The sequence below is a fragment of the Thermobia domestica genome, chromosome 18 (assembly GCF_964235325.1).
Source record: "Thermobia domestica chromosome 18, izTheDome1.hap1.1, whole genome shotgun sequence".
In the NCBI taxonomy this organism is placed as follows: Eukaryota; Metazoa; Arthropoda; class Insecta; order Zygentoma; family Lepismatidae; genus Thermobia; species Thermobia domestica.
Genome location: NC_137471.1, coordinates 89,962,834 through 89,988,344, shown reverse-complemented (window position 1 = coordinate 89,988,344; position 25,511 = coordinate 89,962,834). Strand labels below are relative to the sequence as shown.

Here is a 25,511-nt window from a genome sequence, read left to right as displayed (position 1 = left end):
AGTGCACAACTAAGTGTGTGGATCAGGCCATACTTTTGGCAGGAAAGAAGTCACCCAGAAGATCAGCCAAAGCAATCCTGGCTGGTTTACTAAAAGATAGGAATCTACCTAACCAAAGGACAATCCGCAGGAGGTTATTATGTGCCAATTTCAAATCCTATAAGATTGCCAAAAAGTCGAAATTGCCGACCAACAACATTGCCGATCAATTGACATTTTGTAAAAAGTATCAGGGATGAGCTACTGAACAATAGAAAAGAGTTATACTTTTGGCAGAGACCCAAGTATCGCAATTTTATACCTTTTGTAGATACATACGATGACCTTCTAATACAAGGGATTTTCAACGCTACATCATTCCCATTGTAAAGAATGCTGCTAAAATCATGGTCTGAGTGCCATTTCTGCTAAAGAATTGTGGTTCATGCCTGAAAGGATATTAATGAATGGAACTGTCTTTCTCGATATGCTTAACGAGTAGTTACCAGTGTTTATGGAGATCAACCAGTGTACCCACTCCCAACATGATGGAGTTGTTGGGTAATTTTAAAGCGGAAAGTGGCTGAACGTAACCTCAGTTCAGTTTCTCAATTAAAAAAAGCTATAAAACACGTCTGTTACAGAAATTTCACCAGAATACTGTGAAAAATTGTATCTGTCCATGCCTTCTCGTATCTAAGCAGCGTTAAAAAAAAAAATAAAGGTTTGTACACCAAATATTGAACTCGCTTTCAAGCGTGTATACTTCACTGTGTTTCTATCACTGAAATGTATCCTTTGTATGTGTTTTTAACCTGAAATGTATCTTTATATCAATGTACATCCGTATTTAAATGAGAATATTCTTGTGTATTCATAAGCATGATACTTATTTGTGGTGAGTCATCCGTTCTGGCCAATATATCGTGTTTCAAAACAACAAGTACAACGTTTGAGAGGTGATTCCTAACACAGTTAATAAAGAACATTCATATGGACCTATGGAGAAAGTTGCTTAGTTTCACAGCTAGGACTGCCTCAAAGTGAAAAAGCTACAATGCAACAAGAGAAACCATGGAGTGGTGCTACATATGAGTGTAAAGGAAGCCACATGCCATTCAATAATGCATTATTTCAGTAATGTGCGAGGTGTACGCAAGGGATTCCCTCACAACATAAATTTCAGACATGCTACAAACAGAATTTTTAGATATACTGTGACTTAAAAGGTGCATCTAAGTAGGCAAAAGGTAAGCTTTGACAACAGTAAATACGGAATACGTAAGCGGGGCGTCTGAAGTATTAGGGAACCCCAGATCCGCGGTTCCTCGTGTTGGAAATAACGTATGCTAAGGTGAGATGTGCCACAGCATATTTCACGTATTTTTTTTAATACATATAAGCGTCAAATGATACATCACCTTCTGAACGTTGACGGTGTTGTTTTGAGCACCCTATATATATGAAAATCACACTTGTCCTGAAAGTATATGAAATAGAGTCCTTGAATCCCCCCCCCCCCCTGATTATATTCTGCGTATGCCACTGGAAAAATATATTTAACAACTACAGAATATAATAAATAAAATGTTTGAATAAGAATTACATATTCATATTAAATACAGTGAACCCTCGGGTCCCTAATTTAATCCGTTTCGTAAGCTGTTTTTGAATAGTTAATTTGAACCTTTTTCAGCTGGAACAAATAGTTAAGGGAGGAGATAGAACCTATTCTTCGGACGCTGAAGTGATTAAAAACTAAAATTTTTTTTTATTGAAATTAATGTAAATATACACAACAATTGATCTATTCTGGCCGCAGAAACATGCTATGTATTTTTTTTTAACTTTTTGCCTTTTTAAATATTTTTTGTGATGAAGAATATAAATGAAAATACTCTTAAATTATCCTAAACTAGATATAATGAAAACTAAAATACAAAAAAGTGCAAAGAAATTTTTGAACACCACACAACGACAAATAATGTTTATGACGAATGCTTGAAAGCACTACTGATAGCGTGCATACAAGTGTGTGTTCATAGCCCGAAATATCGTTCGTGAACCGATTTTTGCACGAATAGAGGGATTCGTGAACTGTGGTCCACTGTATTAAATAAACGAAATATTATTAAACAAACAAGTTTCGTGTGAAACTACGGTAGACTTCCAAATTATACAAATTTAATTCTTAAACTTGAAGTAGTACCTCTATAACTACTGGTTCCAACAGAGGAATAAGATCAAAAATAAGACCTGTTCCTCCATCCATATCAAAAAGCCATTATTTGCTATCTCTTACTGCTTTTGTTCTATGGAGAGTCCTATTAAAACCGGAAGTACTTGTAAATTTCAACCACTCTCGGTTTTCGTAGTGTTGTTGGTAGTGATAGCACATTCCCTTGAGACGATGAATCGATTGCAAAAAAAAAAAAAAAAAAAAAGTCTGATAATTCGTTCATATAAAGTTACATTTATTTTCGTAAATATTAAGATAAAAATTACAAGGTACTAAAGCAGTAGAAACTTCGATGCAGACATACCTCAGACGCAGTACTCCAGCTACTACTGTCTTCAGTGATACCTTCCTCACTTTCTGTCAAATCCGGGTTCTTCTTTTCTAACGTCATATCCGTGTAATCGATGGAGTAGAAGCTTTCTGATGAATCAGAACTATTCTCCTAAAATAATAATAATAATACTAATAATAATAATAATAATAATAATAATAATAATAATAATAATAATAATAATAATAATAATAATAATAATAATAATAATGATGATGATGATGTAGAAAATTATATACATTTAAAATTCTACAGCGTTAACGTCTATTCAAAGTCTATACTCATTTTCTTAAAGTTAATCTGTATTTATATAAGTTTTAAACTTTTAAAGTACAGCTGCCTCCCTTTAAAATATTACCATGATATAACAACACTGGAAACACCTTTGTCCAAGCTTCTTGTTCGTGCCTATTTAAGCTGGTTTGATGCAGTCTGTATCTGGGTAAGCCTGCGACAAATGTATGTAATGTGAAGTCATCGTACGAAACACACATATCGAAATAGGGCAATATCCTAACCTAAGCTTTGTTACAAATTGGATAAAACTTTGATCGAAACGTTGCAGATATGGATGCAGAAGTGTTGACGATGATACAGGATCAGAACTCCATTGAACGTCAAGGAATGAGGCGAACATGGGAAAATATCGTTGAAATTTGATAAACATATAACTTCACAGCAAATGTCTCTGATTTTTTAACAGAACAGTAAAAAAGCCAATAAGAAAGAGTAATGTGAGTATTTGGTGGCTACTGCAGTACGGGACAACACCTTTCTAAAGTACATTGTGGCGGTCGATCAAACCTGACGTTCAAAAGTTTCGTACAACCATTTCACACTATATGCATTTGTCGAACGTTTATTCAAATACAAATTGCATAAAACTGATTTAAACAGGCATTAATAAAAAGCTTAGACAAAAGTATTTGCAGTGTTATCATTTCACGTTTTTTTAAGTTCGATTGAGTTGATTTGAGTTTAACGTCCCTTCCAGCAGCGAGGCTATATGAGACGGGACCTACTGATTAACGTGGAATCCGAAACACAGAAGCTCCCGCCGGAAATCGAACCCGGGTCTTCCTTGCTTAAGTTCGAGTACTTCATAGGCGCGTTACTTTGTAATATTGAACCTTAGCTGCACCAATCACTTACATCCGTAATAATGTACTTAGAAATTTTAAAAATGCGAGTAAGTAACTTAAAATAAATTTAAATATCTCTGACAATAAAATTTATCATCTAATTACCTCTGTACAAACATCTATAAATTTTATTTGATTAATATTTTTAGAATTATAAATAAATAAATAAATCTTTAAGGTTTGATCATTGATATATGTAGAGGAAAGAAATGTAAGTGGCAACATTGAAGAAATTTAACCATTTTGTTTTAAAAGAAACTACGTATGTTCAAATATATCAGAGAAAGAGCTTATCTATATTTGTACACTAACTGTTAAATATTTGAATAGTAATCAAATATTGGGGATATCAGTGATGGAACGCTTACCTCTGGTTCGATCACAGATCATGTGAACTTACGGTAGATAACATCGTATCCATAGTTTCACGTTTCCTACATTTTCATTCCACCAATTCTTACATAATCATTCAGTTTTATTTATCATCCGTCCTTTACTCTAAAGAGCATAATCATTGGGCGTAAAACTAAAATTCATTTCAGTTTTTAAAATGATAACAATAATAATAAAGTTTCAGTCTAAATATTGCATAAACAAAAACATGTATTATTTAATAGTTGATTCATATGAAAGAAATCATTTTAAAATATCAAAAGAAATTTCATTTATTTTTCATACCGGTAATCGTAAGGTCAAAATTTAGAAGCTAGCAAGGCAGTAGAAACATTGTGATAAGCAATAAAATCTCAGAGAAAGAGTATCGAAATTAATGAAGTCATGAAATAAGCTACGGTTATATGTATAATACGGATGTCAAAGAAATTTTAAATCTTCAGTTTAACAATATACTGTATCGAGTTAAGCAGACGAGTTGAGTTCAGTTGATTTTGAGTTTAACACCCCTTTCAGCGGCGAGGCTATATGAGACGGGACCTACTGAATCCGAACATGAGCTCCCGCCGGGAACCGAACTCGGGTCTCCCACGCTAAAGACGCGTACGCTAACCACGAAGGAGCTCAAGCAGACAACTTGAATATTATAGTAAGACTATCCATGGCTTTGGATTGATTATTTTAACAAAAGAAACACTGACCAAAGCTTAAAACACACTTTATTTTAAATTATAATTTGTAATATAACATACCCTTCTAACATATCCTTCTTCAAACAATATCGAAAAATTGAATAGTATGTATCATTTATTGAAAATAATAAAAAGTGTATCAAGAAAAATCTATTTCACGATTCTAATTGAGGTTTTAATTCTTCATTTATATGATAATTTTGGAGAGAAATGTTTAGGAAAGTCATTTGTTACTTCTTTCAGTTATACTTTCGGAAAGACTATACACCTATCATGCAGTAGTACAATATGTAGCATCGCAGTATTTGTTACGACTACGTTGCATAGCTGTTAATATATCGTGCACTTTCTCTTCGTTGCGTATGGATAGTCTACCATTTTCTCATAGTTCTTTATCGATCTAGTCCCCGTAAATTTCTTAATTATCACTCCATGGAGATTAGGAACCTGTGTACCTACAAATCTAATGGGAAACTGGTCTTTCACTGTCACCATGCTCACGACGTAACATCATTCTGAGCTCATTCGGCAAGACACGGTCTCAATCATTTAAAGGTGATGAGCAACAATGAACAGCAAAGAGATAGAGACATCTCGTCTCAAGGTTACCAACCTAACAGCTTGCGGAAGCAACCTGCTCACAATAAGGGATTACCAATCTTTGCAGAAAGCATTACTCGCAGCACACAGAATACAGTCTCTGAACATATAGGTGTATAGTTACTTTTTGAGCATATGTTTATATATGGTTTATACGATCCATTTATTGTGGAGTCTATCACAATATTTAAATTTACATATGATTACCTACTGCAATAGTCACCACACACACAAAAGAACCATATAAACTAATTTTAAAGAAAGATAAAAATAGCACTAACATTTTCGCTTATACATTTTACCTTATTATTGTCATTAAATCACATATCATACAGTCTTGAACAATCTAAGTGTACTGACCTCAACATCAGGTGTCACAAGTTCCATTTGCAACTGCAGAATGGATGTCCCAATATCCAACCTTGTCCTATAGATGGTCTCTCTCAAACGCTCCTCCTCCTCTGTTAAGTCATCTACGAAGTTGATGCCTCTGGCAATGAACTCGTCAATCTGAAAGAGGAAATAAATAAACAGCGTGTACAAAGGTTTCTATTTATAAATTATAATATACAGGGTGCAACAAGAAGGTACTGCAAAATTTCCGCCACCTAATGGTGTGAAATAGTCACATTCTGGTCGCTCCTTAATGTGACTCAATTTAAACTTCAATAACTCAGACTATAATTAAGCTAGAAGGATAATTTTAGTAGCAATGTGTTCCTGAAGGATGAAGCTTTCTGCCGATATGTATTTTATGAGTGTACCCCAAAGGGGAAGGAATGCCATCCCCAAAATCCTGATGCAAAAAATAAAAGAACACGTAATTGTCCTCCCTGTCAGCCGTGGTACCCCTTACATACATAAAATACATATCGGCGGAAAGCCTCGTTCTTCAGAGATACATAGATACCGAAATTGTCTTCCTAGCTTAATTAGGGTCTGAGTTATTGAGATTTAAATTGAGTCACATTAAAGAGCGACCAGAATGTAGCTATTTCACACCATTAGGCGGCTCAATGACCGTAACTCTGTAATGATGCATTTCCCGACATATGGTCGTATGAACTTTTTTGCTTGTCTACCCATAAGGAATCCACCCCTGAAATTTTGCTCTGGTGTAGTTCTGCCTCGTTCTCATTGATTGGTATCGGTTTCTATCCGAATTAAATTTATAGAACTTTGAGGTGAGTATTTTCTGCTTTTTTTTCTTTCTTCATAAAACCACTAATTTATTTCCTTTTATCTTTTAGGTCGTATTTATGCCTAACAGTTTCTGACACTATTATAACACTTAGTATCTGTGTCAGTGTTAACAGAAATGACACAACAGTAGATACAGTGTATATCAGTGCTTCCCAATTACTTCAGAGTTGCGGACCCTTTTTCATTTTTACGGCAAGCTACAGACCCTGCACCAGTGACGTAACTAAGGGGGGGGGGGACGGGGCTTGTGTCCCGGGAGCAGGATTGGAGGGCGCAAAACTGAGTAGATATTTATTTTCACTACAAGGCAAGGAAAGGAGTTTAGCAAACTAAAGGTCATAAAAAAAAATACCTTAGAAACTTAACAGGACAATAACGACTCACCAACCTTAGGATCATATCCATAGAGCATAAGTTACCATCAAAGCTATCTTTTAAGGATATATATACTGCAATTTTGAAGCAGAACTTTACCACCTGAAGAAAAAATGAAATACTGTGACGCCAACTTCAAGTATAGTCGGGAAGTGTTTTGGTTTGCTTTGTCACGGGGGCGCGCTAAGGCCAATTCATGCCCTGGGCGACAACTAGCCTAATTGCGTCGCTGCCCTACACCTTTAAATTCTGGTATTTGCGTTGAAGTAATAGTCGGCAGGTGGTTCAATTACCGATCTATATTTGTTATTTCCATATGACCTACAATTATGTCCCAGAATCTAGATGTTATGAGAAAAATCATACAACTTTTTCTTTCGGACAATTCTTTCCGGATTTGGTTCAATATTTGCTACATTTACTCTCACATAAAGCTCAGCATTCAGAAGATTTCTAAGTTGGTTTTCAAGAAACAAAGCATGTAAAATGCTAATACATGAAAGTAAGTGCTACAGAATGGAACCAGATGTTTCAATGTCTTTTCACCTACAGGATTCCTACATATTTTTGTAAACTGTTTTCCCTTACTTTTTTTAACAAATGATTATCTATTTCTCTGACAAAAGTTTGTTTAATTTATCCACTTTTTCGTATCCCCAGTAGTTTAATTAGATACCTAAACTCTCAGAACTGGAAAATTCTTTTTCTACCTAAAATCAAATAATACGACATGCGAGCCAAAATTACGTGTCGTTTTGCCACAGTACAAAAACAAATAAACAAAAACACATTAACCTAATTTACATTGTTTGACTTTGGACTTCAAGGTATAACTGTACAAAATCTCAAGCTTCTATATTCGTTTTTCATATATTCGTCTGTAAAAGAAAGTTCTTTTTAATGCTATCCTGAAATGATTGATTTCACCATAGAGGTATTTAATAAACATTTTGTTTACATGTTGTGTATTCATCTCTAGTGGAAGGATGCTCCCTTTGTAGACTCTACTATATGGAAGTGGATTGTGTGTCAACTGAAAATATGTCAACTATCTGAGAAAACTGCTCTTTGAAGATGTCCATAACCTTAAAAGTTTCACATTGTATCGTGGAAAAAAACTTTGACAAACCACGTTAGACTCTTCGACAGCTGGATGAAGGGAAGATGGTCTCTCGGATGAGAAGAAGGCTTTTCACAGGGTAAGAATATGAAGGGGTTCCTTATCCAGTGATTTCTGTCCGTTTTCGAAACTGAAAGATACGTTGCGACACAGATATTTTCAGTCCAGAAGTCCCTCTAAACTGAAATTTTTCCAGTGTCTAAAATACACCCTAGAAAAATAGTTCTCAGACGCTTTTGATAGCGATATACAAAGATTGCAACGACGTCTAGAAGTGAACGGGAATTATCCTTTGAAAACTGACAGCAGCATATATATCTCTCGAAAATAAACACTGCAAGAATTATGGGGAAATGGCGTGTAATATTGTACGCACCTCATATCGTAGAATTTTTATTATATGTACTCTATGTACTCTTTTAGAGGAAGATAGACTTATGGTTTGTATCTATAAATAAATGATTTAATTACTGTCGGAGAAAATTGTACATGGAACGAGAGAAATGACTGTCAGAGTTCAGGAAGAGGCCCTATGAAACCACAATCAGTCAATATATGACGTGACAAACGTACTTTGACTCTCTCAAGGATTAGTTTACGCTGTCTTAATGGAAGATTTTTAGATGCAAAGTGTATGAGTACGTTATTCCCAAGAAGTAACCAATGAGTAACAGGAAGAGTGATTGTAGTGGTCAATGGAGAAATAACTAGCAGGGTGAACGAGGATCCATATCTTTTGAACAGGGTGATTGATTAATTACTGGAAGTTTAATGGGAACGTCAGCAGCAACATTATTTGTTCCAATAAAGGTACGGCCAATGACTGACACTTTCTGTACATTAAAAATTCAAAATAAAACTCTAAAAACTGAAGTTTAAGTATAAAATGACAAAATAAGAGATTAAAAGAAAATATAAAAATTAAAACAGGGGAGGTGAAATGGCTAAAAGAACGAATGACAAAATTGTAAAATATACATCAAGAAAATAAGTAAAAGTAAGAATAACAATAACATGTAACAGGAAAAATTTTAAAACGGAATTATTCTACATAATCTGATTAACTCCTAAAGTTAACTGACGTCTGAGTATTCTGAACATTCTACAAGAACCTGTCAAATATTCCGTGGGACGATACGATATAGTCTACACAGTACGAAAGGTTAGCATCAGTCACTAAATAGAAATGAGTGAGATGGAAGTGTCCGATACGCAAGCGTTTCAGGCTAACTTAATCATGGTGTTTCCTGTACAATCCAAACGACAGTCATTCCTCACCCTGAGTGTTGGAAGATTTCTTCAATAGAACAGTTACTCAAAAGAATGGAGATTCACTTCAACTAACGAAATCAAGACTATGTGACACGTATTCTGAAGGAGATGACAAAGATTCCATCCGGAACTGTTGTGACAAGTGCCATGAACGTTGACAGAAGTACGTCACTGTCCAAGGTCATTACTTTGAAGGTGGTGCTCTGCAAGAAGGTGTATAGTATGTGCAACTAACTGAATGTCCATTCTTTGCACGGCGAACTGTTTCCCTTGCTTCAGAAAACACACTTTTCAATGAAAATGTAATGATCAAATAAACATAAAATGCTCCATTTTTAGCATAAATTTTGAACCACTGACATGGGGAGTTATGCTGGAACATATATACACGCACATACATCCGTTTTTATATATAGCGAGATTACTCCCGTAACCCCTGTTATGTAGGCATTCATTACCATGTTTTAAGTTACGAAGTAATTTGTTAGGGGATGTTGTTAAATTTATGAAAGACGTAACTCCGTTCCTACCCCTTTAAATATGGTCCAGGTGTTCCAGAGTTAAGCTGATACATACACACACATATTTTAATTTATATAGATAGAGGTCTTCTTTTAATTACTGGTACTATTTTCTAAATTAATTATAATGTGAATCAGCTAACCTGACTGTGAACATTGCTGGTGCCTGGCTCGTGTCCCTCAAGCACACGCCGAAGTCTTTCTCCTTCTGCCAGGACACTTTGGGACGTCTCTTCCAGTCGTCTGCGAGCAGACGAAATTTCTTGAAGCACTCGATTCATCTTCTCCATTGCTATCCTATCTGTAAAGAAAGATGATAACACGTTAGGAAAATTATGTTCATTTTGGAACAACTTAGGAATGCAAATTAGATTTATATCTTGCGAGAGTAAAAATCATGCAATCCAATGGATCGTTTAAAAAAAAAAAAAAAGACTATCGGAATCTTATTTGCGCTCCTGTGCTGAGTCTTATTTCTAGAGAAGTCTACCAGTATCTACAACATCCGTTAGAGACCTTTTTGATTTTGTGTTATACCATTTGTTATAACAGTTACTTTTTGTACAATACAACTGCTTGACTGATGACTCAAATGTTAATTTCATGTTGTTCTTATGACTCACCTCAAAGGTATGTCACAACACTATACTTTAGCGTGTCAGAAAATATCTGCTATTTGACTGCCCTTTTTATTCTAAGAAGTATTTATGAAAAATTTAAATCTCTTGTTTTGAGATTACACACATTGTTTATTATTATTATTATTATTATTATTATTATTATTATTATTATTATTATTATTATTATTATTATTATTATTATTATTATTATTATTATTTAAATATAAAATAAAGGTATACTATTTCAGAAATATAAAAATAAATAAATAAATAAATAAATAAAGATAACCTGTCTTCACTTCTCTTTTAGGAATAACAGATTAAAATGTTATAGTCAAGTAACTGAAATGATGAACAATAAACTTATTTCATTTACAATTTAAACTTTTATGGATACTAGCAAATTGGAGAGCATAATAGATGAATTGTTAACAGTTTCTGTAGGATAACATTTTTATTTATTTAGCAGTTGTTATTAGTTGATAATCGATAACGTTTTATTGATTTAGAACTGTTATTATAATTAGATCAACTTGATCAGTAACGGAATGTTTACTACATCTACTTTCTTTATCATTTTGGTTTATTGGGCTACATTCATAATCAACTATTCACTACCCACAATCTACGTTCGTATCTAATGAATGTATGCCCTCTAGAACCTGCATTATCTACAGTACCATGAACTACTTTACTTGTCAATTTATTTTAATGCAGGCTTTGCAACGTTATCTACTTCACTCACAATGTACAACGAATTCAAGTCAAGAAACAATGTTAGAAAACTGTCTTTATAGGTATTAGTTGATTGTTCTGAAGCTATATGTTCAATTTTAGCTGTAAGGATATATATATAGTTTGTGTGGGGTCCCAAAAACATGCACTAGTATACAAGAAAACGAAGTTGGGTCTTCCAACTAAAAGCGAAAACGCTAATTATTTTATCATTAAGCACTTGTAATAGATTGCGGTTGCTCAGTGGTAGAGAACTCACCTCTAGTGCATGATATTCCTGGTTTGATCCCAGCTCGCGCCAATTAGGCTTATTGATATGGTGGACAAACACCGTGTCATGGACGTTTCAGGGGTTCTCCCGTTTCCTCCTACTTTTTTCATTCCACCATCTCGTATATTATTATGATCACCGTCTAACTTAGTCTTGGAACATAATCGTGGGATATTAAATTACAAAAAAAAAGTAACAACGAAGTACCTCTAATGTCTTTCCTCAAGAATTACATTAGAATATATTTCCAGTAGAAGCTACATAAAATACTACAGTTTTCATATTGGAAACATAATTCTGTTTTTAATTTTGCTTCCAAAGGAAGAAAATGCACCTAAAAAGTCTTCAGTGAAAACAAATTAACAACTACATAAAAAAAAGTTTTGGTAATTTTTACAGAGTTACATGTAAAGTGCATAAATCGGCTTTTGACAAATTTAACGCATATATTTTATTCAATTAATTATGTATTTTGGAAAATAAGTTTTAAGAGTTAACATTTATCGAAGAAATAAGAATAAAATATTCAAAAACTATCTATATTTCGATAGTATTTTTTAAATATTTTATATTTATTACCACTTTATTATATTTATTATTTTATTATTATATTAATTATTTATTATTTTATACTATTTTATAAAAACAAGATGTTTGACTTGAATTAACTGAACATGTAAGTCTACTGAATTCTAACTACTCTACTTGACCAAAATGAAATATGTGGAAAGTCTGGAGAACATACAGCAGATGGCACAGTGCTAAGATGGACCAGCACGACAGAACTTAACATAGTGATGGAAATCTGAGAACTGGAACAGCTTATTTCACTGAAAGCATTGATGGTTTGATTCGAAGATATCAGCGTGGACTTGTAACGGAGACATTGGCTATCGAAGGCGATGAACTGGAACAATCAGAGGTAGTAGTTTTCGACGTTTGTAATAAATACCCCCCTCCCAGCTTTCGACTATCTTGAAATGTAGCACCCTTCCGAACATTCGACGATCGCGACAATTACCCCCCTCCCATCGTTATATTTAATTTAGATAATTAATTAGAATTAAACTTATTAACTAGAATTAAGCATATTAACTTATCAGACTTTAAAAACAGTAAACAATGAAAAACAATATAAAAAATCAGATTATAAATAAAAACAGTATACAAAATTTAAAATATCTAAAAATAAGGTTATATAATAAACAATATGTAAATTGTAAAATATCAAAAAGTATTAACAAAATTATTATAAAGAATAAGTACTCAAAAAATATATAATACAGAACCCATTAAAACATCATTTCAAACATAGGTAAATACACACAAAATAAATAAATGAATAAAAATTATGTATAAGATGAAAAAATAAGTATCATAAAAATATCATAAAGAAATATCAAAATTCGAGACATATATAATAAAAAAAGCTGCTAAGAAGCATGGAGATTTCATTATTATACACACAATTATCAACGAAAGAAAATATCATGTTTCATAGGAAAATTGTATATACATATAAAAACACATCCAAATATTTTAAAACACACAAACAGAGTAATACGTACGTACAGAAAGTATAAAATTTAAAATGTGAAAGATGTCTGAAAAAAGATTGTAAAAAAAAAGGAACTATTCTAAAACAAAATTTAAAAGAATAATAGTTAAGAATATGATATAATTTTTTTTAAAAAAAACTAAAAGTCAAGATTATACAAGTATATAAGAATATTATAATTAAAAATATATAAAATTTAATTATAAAAATGTTATAAAATAGGTAAAAAGAACCAAAATAATGTCAATAAACATAAAAAAGATTGAAATGTAAATATATAAATGTAAAAGAAATTATAAAAATAAAACAATAACTGAAAAGAAACAGAGAAAGGTATGTATTATACATAAAAATACACAACTTGAGAGAAATAATAAAAAGATTCAAGGTTATATTACTACACTTACTTGCATACAAACACTAAAATAATAAAACTGAAAAGAAAAGCGAGAAAGTTATACATTGGATTCAACTCAAGAAAGTATATGACTTCATAGGCACTAGAATTGTTACATTAAGAGAAAAGTTCTACGTTATACACAAAATGATTTTTTAAAAAAGCACAAAAATACACAAAATTGTTATTAATGTTTGTACATACATACAATGTGGTAATTGAAGGGGGAAAAGGGGGGAAATCGCCAGGCACATCTGAACACATCCCTGGAACCTCGTTCATTTTGTGTTTTCTACGAGGGGAAGGGACTTGGTAATGACATCAAACCTTCATGTTTAATTACAAAATTTAAATTTATAAACAAATAAGAAATCACCAATTTCTTAACTTACTACTAAAGAATCTGTATTGAAATGGAATCTTACTCCGAGAAGACAGAGTACAAAGTTTTAGTAAAGTGAGTTATCCGAAACGCTGAAAAGAAATATCTCCTGAGCAGTGAGCTACTTCTAATAAATATTCATAATAAATACAGTTATGCATTTTTATAACGTAAATTTAACGTGGTGTTTTAGTGATTAAAGAATATACAAATAAGATAGAAATATAATGCAAATACAATAACAAGAAATGGAAATAAAGAAAAAAAATACTGTAAATGATTTAACGCAGAAAAATGAACAGTTCGAAAAATTTCTACCAGACAACATTAAAATTAATTTGTAAAAAAGATATTAAAAAGGTGGATATTCATGCCATGTTCTAAGTATTCATAGGCATGAAGTGAACGGAGGACATTATTCATATAATGCCCTTCAATGGGGTCGGAAATTTATTGTTTATATAATGTAAACAAAAATGATGTTTACATTATGCATAGTCAAGAACAAAAGAAAATAGCAAAGCTTATATACAGGCTGTATGTAAACTATTATATTTTCTTTTGTTTCACGCTAGAAAATACAAAACTTAAATCATAGGCGTTAGCCTGAAATCAAGAGGAAGAGAGAGACAAATTGTATTGTACAATTTAGACTATATATATATAACATAATAAATAAATATATAAAACAATGGAATAAAACATAAAAATCACATGACACATAAAAACAATATAAAAAATTAATATCTAAAAGTGACGTTATATAATAAACAATACAAAAATTTTAATATACCTAAAAGAATTTTTTAAAATTTTAAAGATTTTATTACTTCTAGATTATTTCATTGCCAACCTATTTTTATTGACCCCATTTTTATATTCTTAACTTTGTACCAAAGGAAGATCTTTTTCCGTCATATCACAATATCGTGTCGTATCTAACTTCCCTCAATTCCTTTTATAATTCTTCCTGCTATCTTTAGGAGCAGTAGCAGATATAAAAGAAACGGTCAAATGAAAGAAGAATTTCTTAAAAACACATCACGGTCAGGATATGGAAAAGCTGAAGAAAATATCAACGATAACTTATAGGAATTTATGCGGGCATGTGTACCTCATGTTACATAACGAAAAAGCTCTAGCAGAGATAGAGGGAGACGTCAGTTATATCGTTATTCAATAGAGAACTGGCAGCCGTGTTGGAACTCATGAAGGTGCCACGATATTCTACGACGGGAAAGAAAGTAAAGGGACACTTGCAGTTTCTCGCACTAGGATTTGGTATCCTGCTAGTATCCAGCGCTGAATTAGTGTCGACTGCAACACTTCTATGCAACATGTCACTTTTATTCCCGCATTAGTCGTTGGAGTATAGCAGACCGTTAAACATGGTAGCTCCATTGTCGATATGCTGCACAAAGGAGGGAATGAGGGCAGTGATTCGCTTTTTGTTTGCGGAAGTTGTTGAACCTGCGGAAATTATTCGTTGAATGCAAGCACAGTATGGTGACAGCTGTTTATAGTGAAGCAAGATCTACGAATGGTTAGAGCGTTTCAAACAGGGAAGAACTTCTTTATGTGACGAAGAAAGATCAAGCAGGCCATCGACGTCAACGACTGGCGATGAATCGATAGGCTAAAGTTTCGGAAAGCGTGTGCAAGGTGGGTCCCGAAAGAATTGTCAGCGCAGCATAAGGCACAAATATTGGAGATCTCTCGTAAACATAAATCAATCGAATCATTGTATCGAGGGCCCCTACGATCCTTCAGATTAACATTTTAGCATCAGAAACAAACCAAAGTTGCTAAAACATTGGAATACAAGAAAATAGGTTAGGATGTGCTTAGACCATTATCATATTCCGTTCTATTTTCTATAATCTCATTTAAAATCCTACATTACTTAAGTTCACACGAATTACGGAGGAAATGAAGAACAATTATTAATGCGAGAAAGTGAAATGTTCACGTTGTGTTTCTTAGAATTAATTTTGACTATTTCGCTTGTTAAGGTATCGGAAATTTTAATGTCTATCGTCAAAGAATTCTTGAAAGATATAAATAGTTCACAACGTGTGTTATACAATACACGAGACATCTAACTTCCAATAAACTTGAATGATTTAAAAATATTAGGACTCTAAACTGGATTTCATCAATGATTAATACGAAAAATGTTACTCGGGGAAATCTCATAAGCGTATGCTATTTAGTTTTTATATTTGAAAACAAAATCGAAAGTTTTCTTGTAATGAAAGTCAACACTAATGCTCGAAATAATTCCTACTAAAATATTAACAGGAGTAAACCTAAAATACGAAAATTTCACTTTTTTGTTTTTAAATTATTAAATTTTATCATTCATGAGTACAAGTGTGTACTTTTTCTATAGATAAAAAATTATTAAACCAACTTTATTGTTTCTGAAATACTTCAAATAAATGACTTTTATCTCTCTCTTCAATTTTCTAACTTTAGAAACGTGAATACGCATTTTGATTCACATTACATACAGATCGAACACTATGCCTTGATTTCTGAGATGCTAAAATCAAGGAAATTTATAAAATTTTCATATGAGCTAACACAGCTTGATCGAAAATAAATAATAATCCCTAGATACTGTCTTATTAATTTGGTTGATATTTCAGGTAAAATTTCTACCTTTTTCAGCAACCAAGATACTACGGCTGGGCTGTATAAAATGGAATGTATTAAACGAGATGACAATTTAAGACTACATAATATTGGAGAATTAAAATTTATTAAACAATAACAAGGATAAAAAATTTGAAACTAAACTAAAAATATATTACAAAATATCAAATTTAAGATATAAAAAAGAAAAAGAATGAAAAAGAAAAACAAATGAAATTACAGGATATATTTTAACAGTAATTATCAACCTGTAATAAAATACTCTAAAATAAAAATAAATAAATAAATAACTTATTAGAGAAAATAAAATCAAAACAATCTATATAAATTATATAAATTGGAAATCGAAAATTTTAAGTTACAATTCACATCCAATCTGTTAATTAGTGTTTACACTTAAAGGAACAAACCAGGGCGCAAAATTTCAAAATCAGATGCATCTAGAATCCAAAAATGATGGTTGCTAGTATTTCTCACATACATATTATGAGAAGTCCCCTCCACCCCCACCCAACGGCCTTTGCTTTAACAAATAAATAAATTACATCAGGGCATAAAATTTCAAAACCAGACATTCAGATTCAGGATAATCAATTTTGAACTGGGCAATTCACATACATGTTAAAAAATATCTTACCTTAAGACTTCACGTTTGTGTAACGCTCTCTCTCTGCACTGAAGTACCAGTTGTCGCTTGCAGTGATAATGGTATCCCACGCAAATATCTATTTTTTAACAATATTTTATATATTTATTTTGCTATTTATTTATTTATTTATTTATCACTGACATCGTGACGTGATTGGTTGATGTATTCTAGGCACTGGGCTGTCCCCGCAGCTGTTCTAGATTCAAACAGTGGGGAAAACTATCTCTCGCGTTGACGTACCAGGAGGCAAACCTTTGATTGAGGATGGGAAAGGAGGGGCAAACTACAACGTTGTGAAGACTTCACTTTCCATGTCCGTTGTGAACACTTCATATTTCCTGTTTTCTCTCACTCAGTCACAATTATTTTCGTGCTTCACTGAAACTGTGCAGCCCTGCGAGTTTAGACAGAAACCATTCCTACTGAATGCTGACCGCCAGCTCTAAATTCCTAGTCGCCAATGGCGATCTGGGGACCGGAAAGTTTGCGCCCTGAACAAAGTTAATACTATCACGAAGAGGAATGTGCGTACGGTTTCCTGGATTTTTTTTTAAAAATTGCGATATTTACCATTATTTAACGTACAGATACTAAAGCAGTAGAGCCCTTACGGAATCACAGGGCTGTGGAAAACATATTTTGAGAATTGACTCCTATGAACAGACTTGAGATGTAGTTGCAAATTCGAAAAACACCTATATACTTATGCATAAGTTCAGTATGTGCCCAGGTTGTTTGTTATAAAGGGAAAAGTCTATTATATTTTGTTTTATGTAACAGCGGTTAAATATTGGTAGAGTCATCAAACGTATTTCAAAGGACAGTAGCTTCCAAGTAGTACAACCAAGGATGATCTATGCTACTACCTTTGTGGATAATCGTTATTTCGAGCGTTTGCAAGTATAATAATACTAATAGGGTTGAAAATGAAGTCCATCGGAGGCGTTCTCTGCTACAGTCTATCTCGAAATTGATTCTAATTGGTTCATTAAATTCTAAAACTTCATGACACAAGCTATGGAAGTGTGCGACAGACCGGTGGGGAACCACTGCACTATACAATGAGTTGGATAACGCTAAGATTACCTATTGTATTATTGACCATCTTATCCACCGGATACGTATTCATATAATGTGTATACATATACATAATAAACAGATATAACACTTTTACTCGCTCCTAGGATCACCGTAAAACCGAAGTTGTACATTAGTAGCACATCAATCATTTAATATTTTATTGGAGAAGTACACCCTGTCCACCACGCACCAAACACACAAGAAAGTCAATTAAGTACAGGTATTCATAGTCGCTATATAATCAAATACGGTCGCTTGGGACCTATTACAAAATCTACATCGTTCCGACTTTTCTTGGTGAAGTTTTAAAATGATTATCCTTCATCCGCTATTTAACTGAAACGCCACTCGCAGTTTCTGATGTTACCTAGTTCTACTATCACCCTACATTTATAAAAACTGGAATACGTGACACCAACAATACTGATACATGTATACTACACGGAAAGGGGCCGTGATGGCTCAATGGTAGAGCGTTCACCTCTGGTGCATGAGGCCCTTGGTTCGATCCCAGCTCGCGTCAAGTAAGTTTTGTGGTGGGCAAATACCGTGTGCGTGGGGTTTCTCGGGGTTCTCCCGTTTCCTCTCACTTTCTTCATACCAGCATTTCATTCATTTATCATCATCACTGTCTCCTTCAGCTTGTGGGACGTAAAACTTACGGATTTGATTTTCATTTTTCACTTGTTGGGGAAGCAATAAAGTATACCCTTTGCTTTTGAAATGAGCTTTCAAATCTGCAATTGAGGGGGGGAAGAAGAAATATGTGTCACGTCACACACTTTATTACTCACAAATCGCGATGCGTATATCTTCCGTCAGTACTGCTTTTGTATTTTTACGAAAATCAAGCATGAATATTGATTTATTTGACGTAATTATGAAAAGGAGGAAAACGATTGAAGAGTAAACTAACACCATCGACTATGCAACCTTTCCTTAAATTTAACATTACGTTCTCTCTGCAAGGATCCTTCCGTCTGGAAATCACTGAAAACTTCCCAGTGTTTCGGAGACAGTTTTCACCTTGTCCACCGAGAACAAAAAATCAAAAACATAAACAAGAGAAATAATTATTTTATAGCTAATCATTAAGATGACTAACATTTTGTTTGGTCTACAGAATTACTTTATGGAAAGAAACATGAAACTAATTGAACTATCAGCATATTGGCTACTTAATAGTTGTCTAACCAATAGCAAAGGAACTACAGATATCTACAACTTCAATAATCCTAATTTATACACCTAATGTATATATAAGTTCAAGCTTGTAACATACACCTATGAGTTTGGGTTTCCAGCAATGACGGTGCCAGTTTTAATTTCTTAGGGCGGCAAACGGCGGTCAGAGAAAAGTTTTGGAGGGCAGCTATTTCTTTTGTATACCGAAAAGGGTAGTTTCATATTACGTAATCTACATTACAATACAACATATCCGGGGAGCAGTCGGGGCGGATGTAATCACAAGGGAAGCGCCCGACTCAATTGCCTTCTTCTGCATCACCACTAGTTCTGGACTTTTCGAAAGAAAAATCGGATATTTGCATTCTTCTAACATAATCAACAATTTAAAATATTTAATTCTTGGAATTCAACATGATCGTTTTTATTCTATCTACAATTTAACAAATCGTAAGTTTCTTCATTAAAAAAAAAAAAAAACTCAAACACGAACGCGGTTAAAAGGAAGTTACCGTGCCCCCGTATTTTTCAACATTTTTGTGTTTAAAATGTAGGTTTAGATCAAGTTGTGTCCTTTGGCACCACTTTTGATTTCTGAAACCGACCGCTTCAACGTCAAACTAAGAGTCAAAAATAAAAAGTGGGATCATTTGGGCAATGCGAACCAGTGATCGATTGGGACGAAATGGGTGTCACTTGATTCGATTTACACATATATGAATAATTGATATGCTATTTTCGGAAAATTCAATTTTTGGGGTCAAAATAACATTTTCGGGAAAATGGAATATCAGTTATTCATGTGCATGTAAATACTAATCGAATGACACCCATTTCGTCCCAATCGGTCACTGGTTCGCATTGCCCAAATGGTCCCACTTTTTATTTTTGACCCCTAATTTGACCTTGAAGCGGTCGGTTCAGGAAATCAAAAGTGGTGCCATTGGACATAGCTAATCGAAATCTACATTTTAAACCCAAAAATGTTGAAAAATACGAGGTCACGATAATTCCCTTTTAACCGAACTTGGTGTATGCTAACCGCTTCGCCACGAGAGAGCTCACTGTTTTGTACGAATGCAAGAGTACTAAGCAATTCAGCCTTTTCTATACCACAAAAACTTTAGATCTCAACAGTTATGGCTATAATTACAATGGTCAGCATTTTTTAATTACCCTCCATTCATCTTCTTTTGTCTTGTAGCCGGCGTCCCTAACTGCATAAGTAACTATCTTGCTTTTCTCAATTTATTCTTAATTTTTTATAAAATAACCTAATTTTTATTTTTTACCTTCCATATTGTTTTCCTACGCGTGTTTTGCAATCCTAACGTTGAAGAAATCTTGATTTAACCTATTCTATGAAGTTTTCACCTATTTGATGTAAATTGCCACCGAAACGAAAAATGAAATAACCACCGCATCACACTAAAAACCATAAATTAGGCCTAAATCTACAAATTAACATGTAAAGAACACTAAGAAAATACGCAATGGATTTTCTGCTGAGTTATAGTTGTAAGCCTACAGCTAAGTTTTAATCTACAAAACTACTTAATCGACTATTAGCTGATTAAATAAAGCTTCACTAGCAGAAAAGTCGGACTTGAGATGTTACACTAATGTACACAAGATGTTCATCTATATATTAGGCCTAAACTACCATGTAAGCCTAAGTTCAATACATATAATCTATACCATTTTTTACTACTCAGCTAGCTCAACGTGACTTTTTTCAATTAACTAAACCTTTTTTCTTACCTTAATCTGAAGTCAAATTCACTTTAAAAAAAAAAAAACACAAAAAAATATTATATACTTCACTCACTGTCTTGTACCTCCGCTTCCACATCCAATTTCACGCCGTCTTGCAATCGCGAATGTTGGTTTCTATAGTGCTGTAAATAAAAGAAAAACGATATCCGATATACCCATTCTTGAATAATAATCAAAAGCTGTCCAACAATAATGGAACGCATTTTTGAAATAAAAACAGTTAAAACCAATTGTAAACTAGCAAAGTATATAAATTAAGACTTTATTTCTTTTGCTGGAGGTTGCTTATGTAGAAAGAACATGATCACAGTTTCTATTCATATATGTAAAAAATCTTATTAAAGGGACATTCATATACCGGGTGTATCAAAAGTCCAGAGCCATTGACCAACTGCGTTATGAGTAAAGATAGGAAAAAAATGGAAGGAAAGTTGTTGGAAATAGATGGTTTACAATGTAAAATGGTGGAATTTTTCTAATTGCACGAGTCGTTTCGGCGTAACGTGAAGTTTTAAAATGGGTAGGCTGAAATACTTTTCGGAAAGTGCTTATTCACACAATAAAGGTATCATTTTGCAGTTGACTGTACAATGCAAGAAAAAATATAACACTGCTTCTGTTTCACTTTGAGTATTATTCCTTTAAATAAACAAGCTTATTTTGTATTAACTGTTCATCAATCAAACAGAAACTCAAGTAATCTATTTCACTCATGATAACAAATACCAAAACGCTAATGCGAAACATTACAATTTCAGAGTCGTGCACAGTACATTATACTATTACGAGCACAAATGTACGTCCTACACACGTGAAGAATAGCTTAATGCAGGGTTTCTCAACCTGGAAGTCGCGACTCCTAAGAAGGTCGCGAGAGGGTTTAATGGAGGTCGCAAAGATAAGCGGAAGAGAAATATAATCAGAATGTTGTTCTAATAGGTATATTTTTATTTTTACATAAACTGTTACGAACAACAAAAAATAGCTCTACTAAACATTTTCAACAGTGCAGTGGTGTTTTAAAACCAGTTTAAATGAAAGAAGTACGATATGAAACTAATGAGAACTGCACATTAAAATACCAGAAAAATATAAATGCAACCAAAACCTGTATATTGAAATATAATTAAAGTTGGAAGCTAATGAGATACCTGAGCCTGGTTTCATTGCGTTAGTGTGGCAATGTCCGGTTCAATTCTCTTGACACACATTATCAAGTCATTTAAAATACTCAATAACTTTTTGAACAACTTTAAGTCTTTTGAACCAAAATTAGAAAGCATTTTATTTTTTATTATACTACCCAAAATTAAGGGAGTCATGAAGTTTAAAATTTTCAAAAGGTCTCCATTTTCAAACAGTATGACGGATCGGATTCGATATTTGTAATATGTAGAGACCGGATGTTTAGGCATTAAAAACCTAGAAAATTAGGCAGGCAAATAGGCACTTAAAATTTAAAAAATAGGCACTAAAGTGTAACTCGAAATAACGAAGATAAATACTCAATACAATTTAAAAATAAATTCAACTCATAGATATTGTTCAAAGAATATAGAAACACCTGTTTTCTAATATTTTTTAATGTATATATAAAAACGAAGGTTGACATGTATTCCATGTGTATTTTGTAAATACATTCTATACAGCGCTTTATCACTACATATAACAGTCCCAATTCTATACATTTTAATCAGTACACACAGCAGTCCAAAGTTTTACAGCACTTTATTAGTACACATAGCAGTCCAAAGTTTTATTGCATCTTATTACTACAAACAGCACTTATTTCTCGAAGAGGCAGAATCCTTTCTTGAGATACTATATTATATATTTTTACCAATAAAGCCTTATTTCGAAGAAAATGCATAAAATAGGCAACATTAGGCACTGTAGCAATTATTTAGGCAGGAAGGGGCCAAATAGGCAAAATAGGCAAAATAAAATTGGCTTAAATTGAAACTATAACAACCTATAAAAACTTTAAAACGTTATTTTTGACCATATCTTTAATATTAAAGAATAGGCATTTTGCCTAACATCCGGTCTCGAGTAATATGAATGATCTGGCCAAATTTAGTTTTAATCCATTTGCTTTTAGGATAGTTAACGTATCTACTATATACAAGAAATGGATTCTACTATTATAGAAAGAAATGGATATCGTTAGATCTGCGCAAGAGATATGTTAAAAATCCAACACAAGCTTATTACAAACCAGAAACTATAAGGCGAGAGGATGTGATAAAATGTAGATCGCCAAGCACAATGAAACACTTCTTCCCTTATTTCTAATGAAAAGTTTAAATAGCGAATCCAAAGAAACGGAAATTATAATATAAAAATAGCCAATCTGCTCTCTTTAGATAATGAAACTATGTATTTCCGTATTGTTCCCTTGGGCCTTCACCATAACAACAAAACAACATTATTCGGTAACTGGTAACCTGTTAGCCTCCCCATGAAAGAAAAAGTAATCGGAATTGCACCAGATCATTTGGTCGTTGTTTCTTGTTTGATCGCCAAGCGTAGTGACGTAGGCTAATACTCATAATTTTGTAGTGGGTCTAACAGGTTAACCTGTAAGCCCCCCCTCCTCATGGAAGCAAAATCGGGCCTAATCGTCTGATCTCCACTCGTAGTCATATAATAGGCATCAGAGCCCTCCACGGGCCGGGCTCCCCGGATTACCCGACCCGGCGGATTACCCGACCCGGAACTGCCCGTTTCAAGTAATACGAAACTGGACCGGGCCCGAACTGGGCAAGGCACATTCCGGGCCGGACACAAATGTAGGGATGCGCACGAGACGAGTCGAGACAGGATTTTCCTGACAAAATTCGAGTCGAGACACGGCTCTTCCAAAAGAGAAATATACATTTTTCGAGTCGAGACATCACTTTTACAGCACGTTTTCGAGACGAGACAGCCACAAATCTTGTCTCGTGCGCATCCCTACACAAATGCTATAGGGCCGAATCGGACACACGTATATTCGGGCCGGGCCGTCCCGGCTCGGTCCGGAAACGGTGAAGGATGGATCGGAAACTAATGTTGGCAGTCTATGTGTTTGGGAAACTAACTCTTTATTTATTCAAGACTCTAAAGTACTGTACTACTACTACTACTATTACTACATCTACTACTACGACGACTACTGCTAATAGGCCTACTACTACAACTGCTACGACTTCGCGTCAGAGTTGACATGTCTGGTGGTACCGAATTTACCTTCTAAGTACAGAAGAAAGAGAGAAATACTAGTTACTATGGCCGGTCTGCGTAGAATGTGAACCGATGCTTGATCTACGAGGGACAACGGCGGCTCATTAGGAAAAGCACTCACATCTAGTGCTAGAGGTCGTCGGATTAATCCCTGCTCGTGCTATGTGAGCTTTGTGGTGGACAAACTACGTGTGCGTGGGAGTTTCCGGGGTGGTCCCGCTTCCTCCCACTGTTTTCATTCCACCAATTCATCCCATCATCATCCATACGGGCTCAGCCGTAGTTACCTAAAGAACGTGTGATAAAGTCAAGTACTTGACCTACTAAGTAGAATTTGGTATGCTACCATTAGAAGGGGACGCGGTAGCCCAGTGGTAGAGCGTTCACCTCACTGGCATTTCCGGAACAAAATTTTGAATTTTTATAAAGATCCATCATCTAATGCTTCGCCCCCTGTGCCCCCTAAAATGGTGCGTTACCAAAATATCATTCCAGATTTGAAAAACGCATACTCATTTGCTACAATGACGCCTAATTTCACATTAATTTGTAAGGACGAGTGTTCGCCCTTACTGTGTTTTATTTTTTGAATAAAGGATTAGTGTAAAAGTGTATATAATTTTGTTACTGATAAAGGTAAGTCTGGCCAGACATATATTTAATTACATATATAGTATTATGTGTTATATATTTATAATTTCATCTTGGTTATTGGCTGCCTATTTATTTGTATGTGTATATCTGTTTAATACGGGAGAGATTATCGTTGAATAAAGGTAATATTCAATGTCCGAAAACGGAGAGATTTAATTTAAAGAAATTAGAAGAGAGCCAGGTAAGAGAGGAATACCAGATTGAAGTTTCGAATAGATTCTCGGTCTTAGAAGACTCGGAGTGCACTAGTGTTGAGGATACTTGGATTGAAATTAGAGATAGCATTAAAAGTTCAGCAATAGAAAAATTGGGACACGCGGAAATACGTAGGAACAAACCATGGTTCGACCAAGAATGCATTAAACTAGCAGAGAAGAGAAAACAGGCAAAATTACGGTGGCTACAAAATCCGAATGAAATAACTACACAAAATTTCGCAGATATCAGGCGGGAA

General features: G+C 33.9%; 1 protein-coding gene across 1 annotated transcript in view; it reads right to left on the bottom strand.

Annotated features, from left to right (window-relative positions):
- The window catches only part of LOC145675167 (uncharacterized), a 34,239-nt gene extending 12,858 nt beyond the window's left edge, over nucleotides 1–21,381 (bottom strand). Inside the window, exons 1-4 of the mRNA XM_081745538.1 lie at nucleotides 21,231–21,381; nucleotides 10,011–10,168; nucleotides 5,737–5,886; nucleotides 2,523–2,660 (exon numbers count right to left, since the gene is read on the bottom strand). Of these exons, the coding sequence (XP_081601664.1) occupies nucleotides 2,523–2,660; nucleotides 5,737–5,886; nucleotides 10,011–10,168; nucleotides 21,231–21,381 (597 nt within the window). The remainder of the gene's footprint in view (nucleotides 1–2,522; nucleotides 2,661–5,736; nucleotides 5,887–10,010; nucleotides 10,169–21,230) is intronic.
- Nucleotides 21,382–25,511: the final 4,130 nt, after the last annotated feature.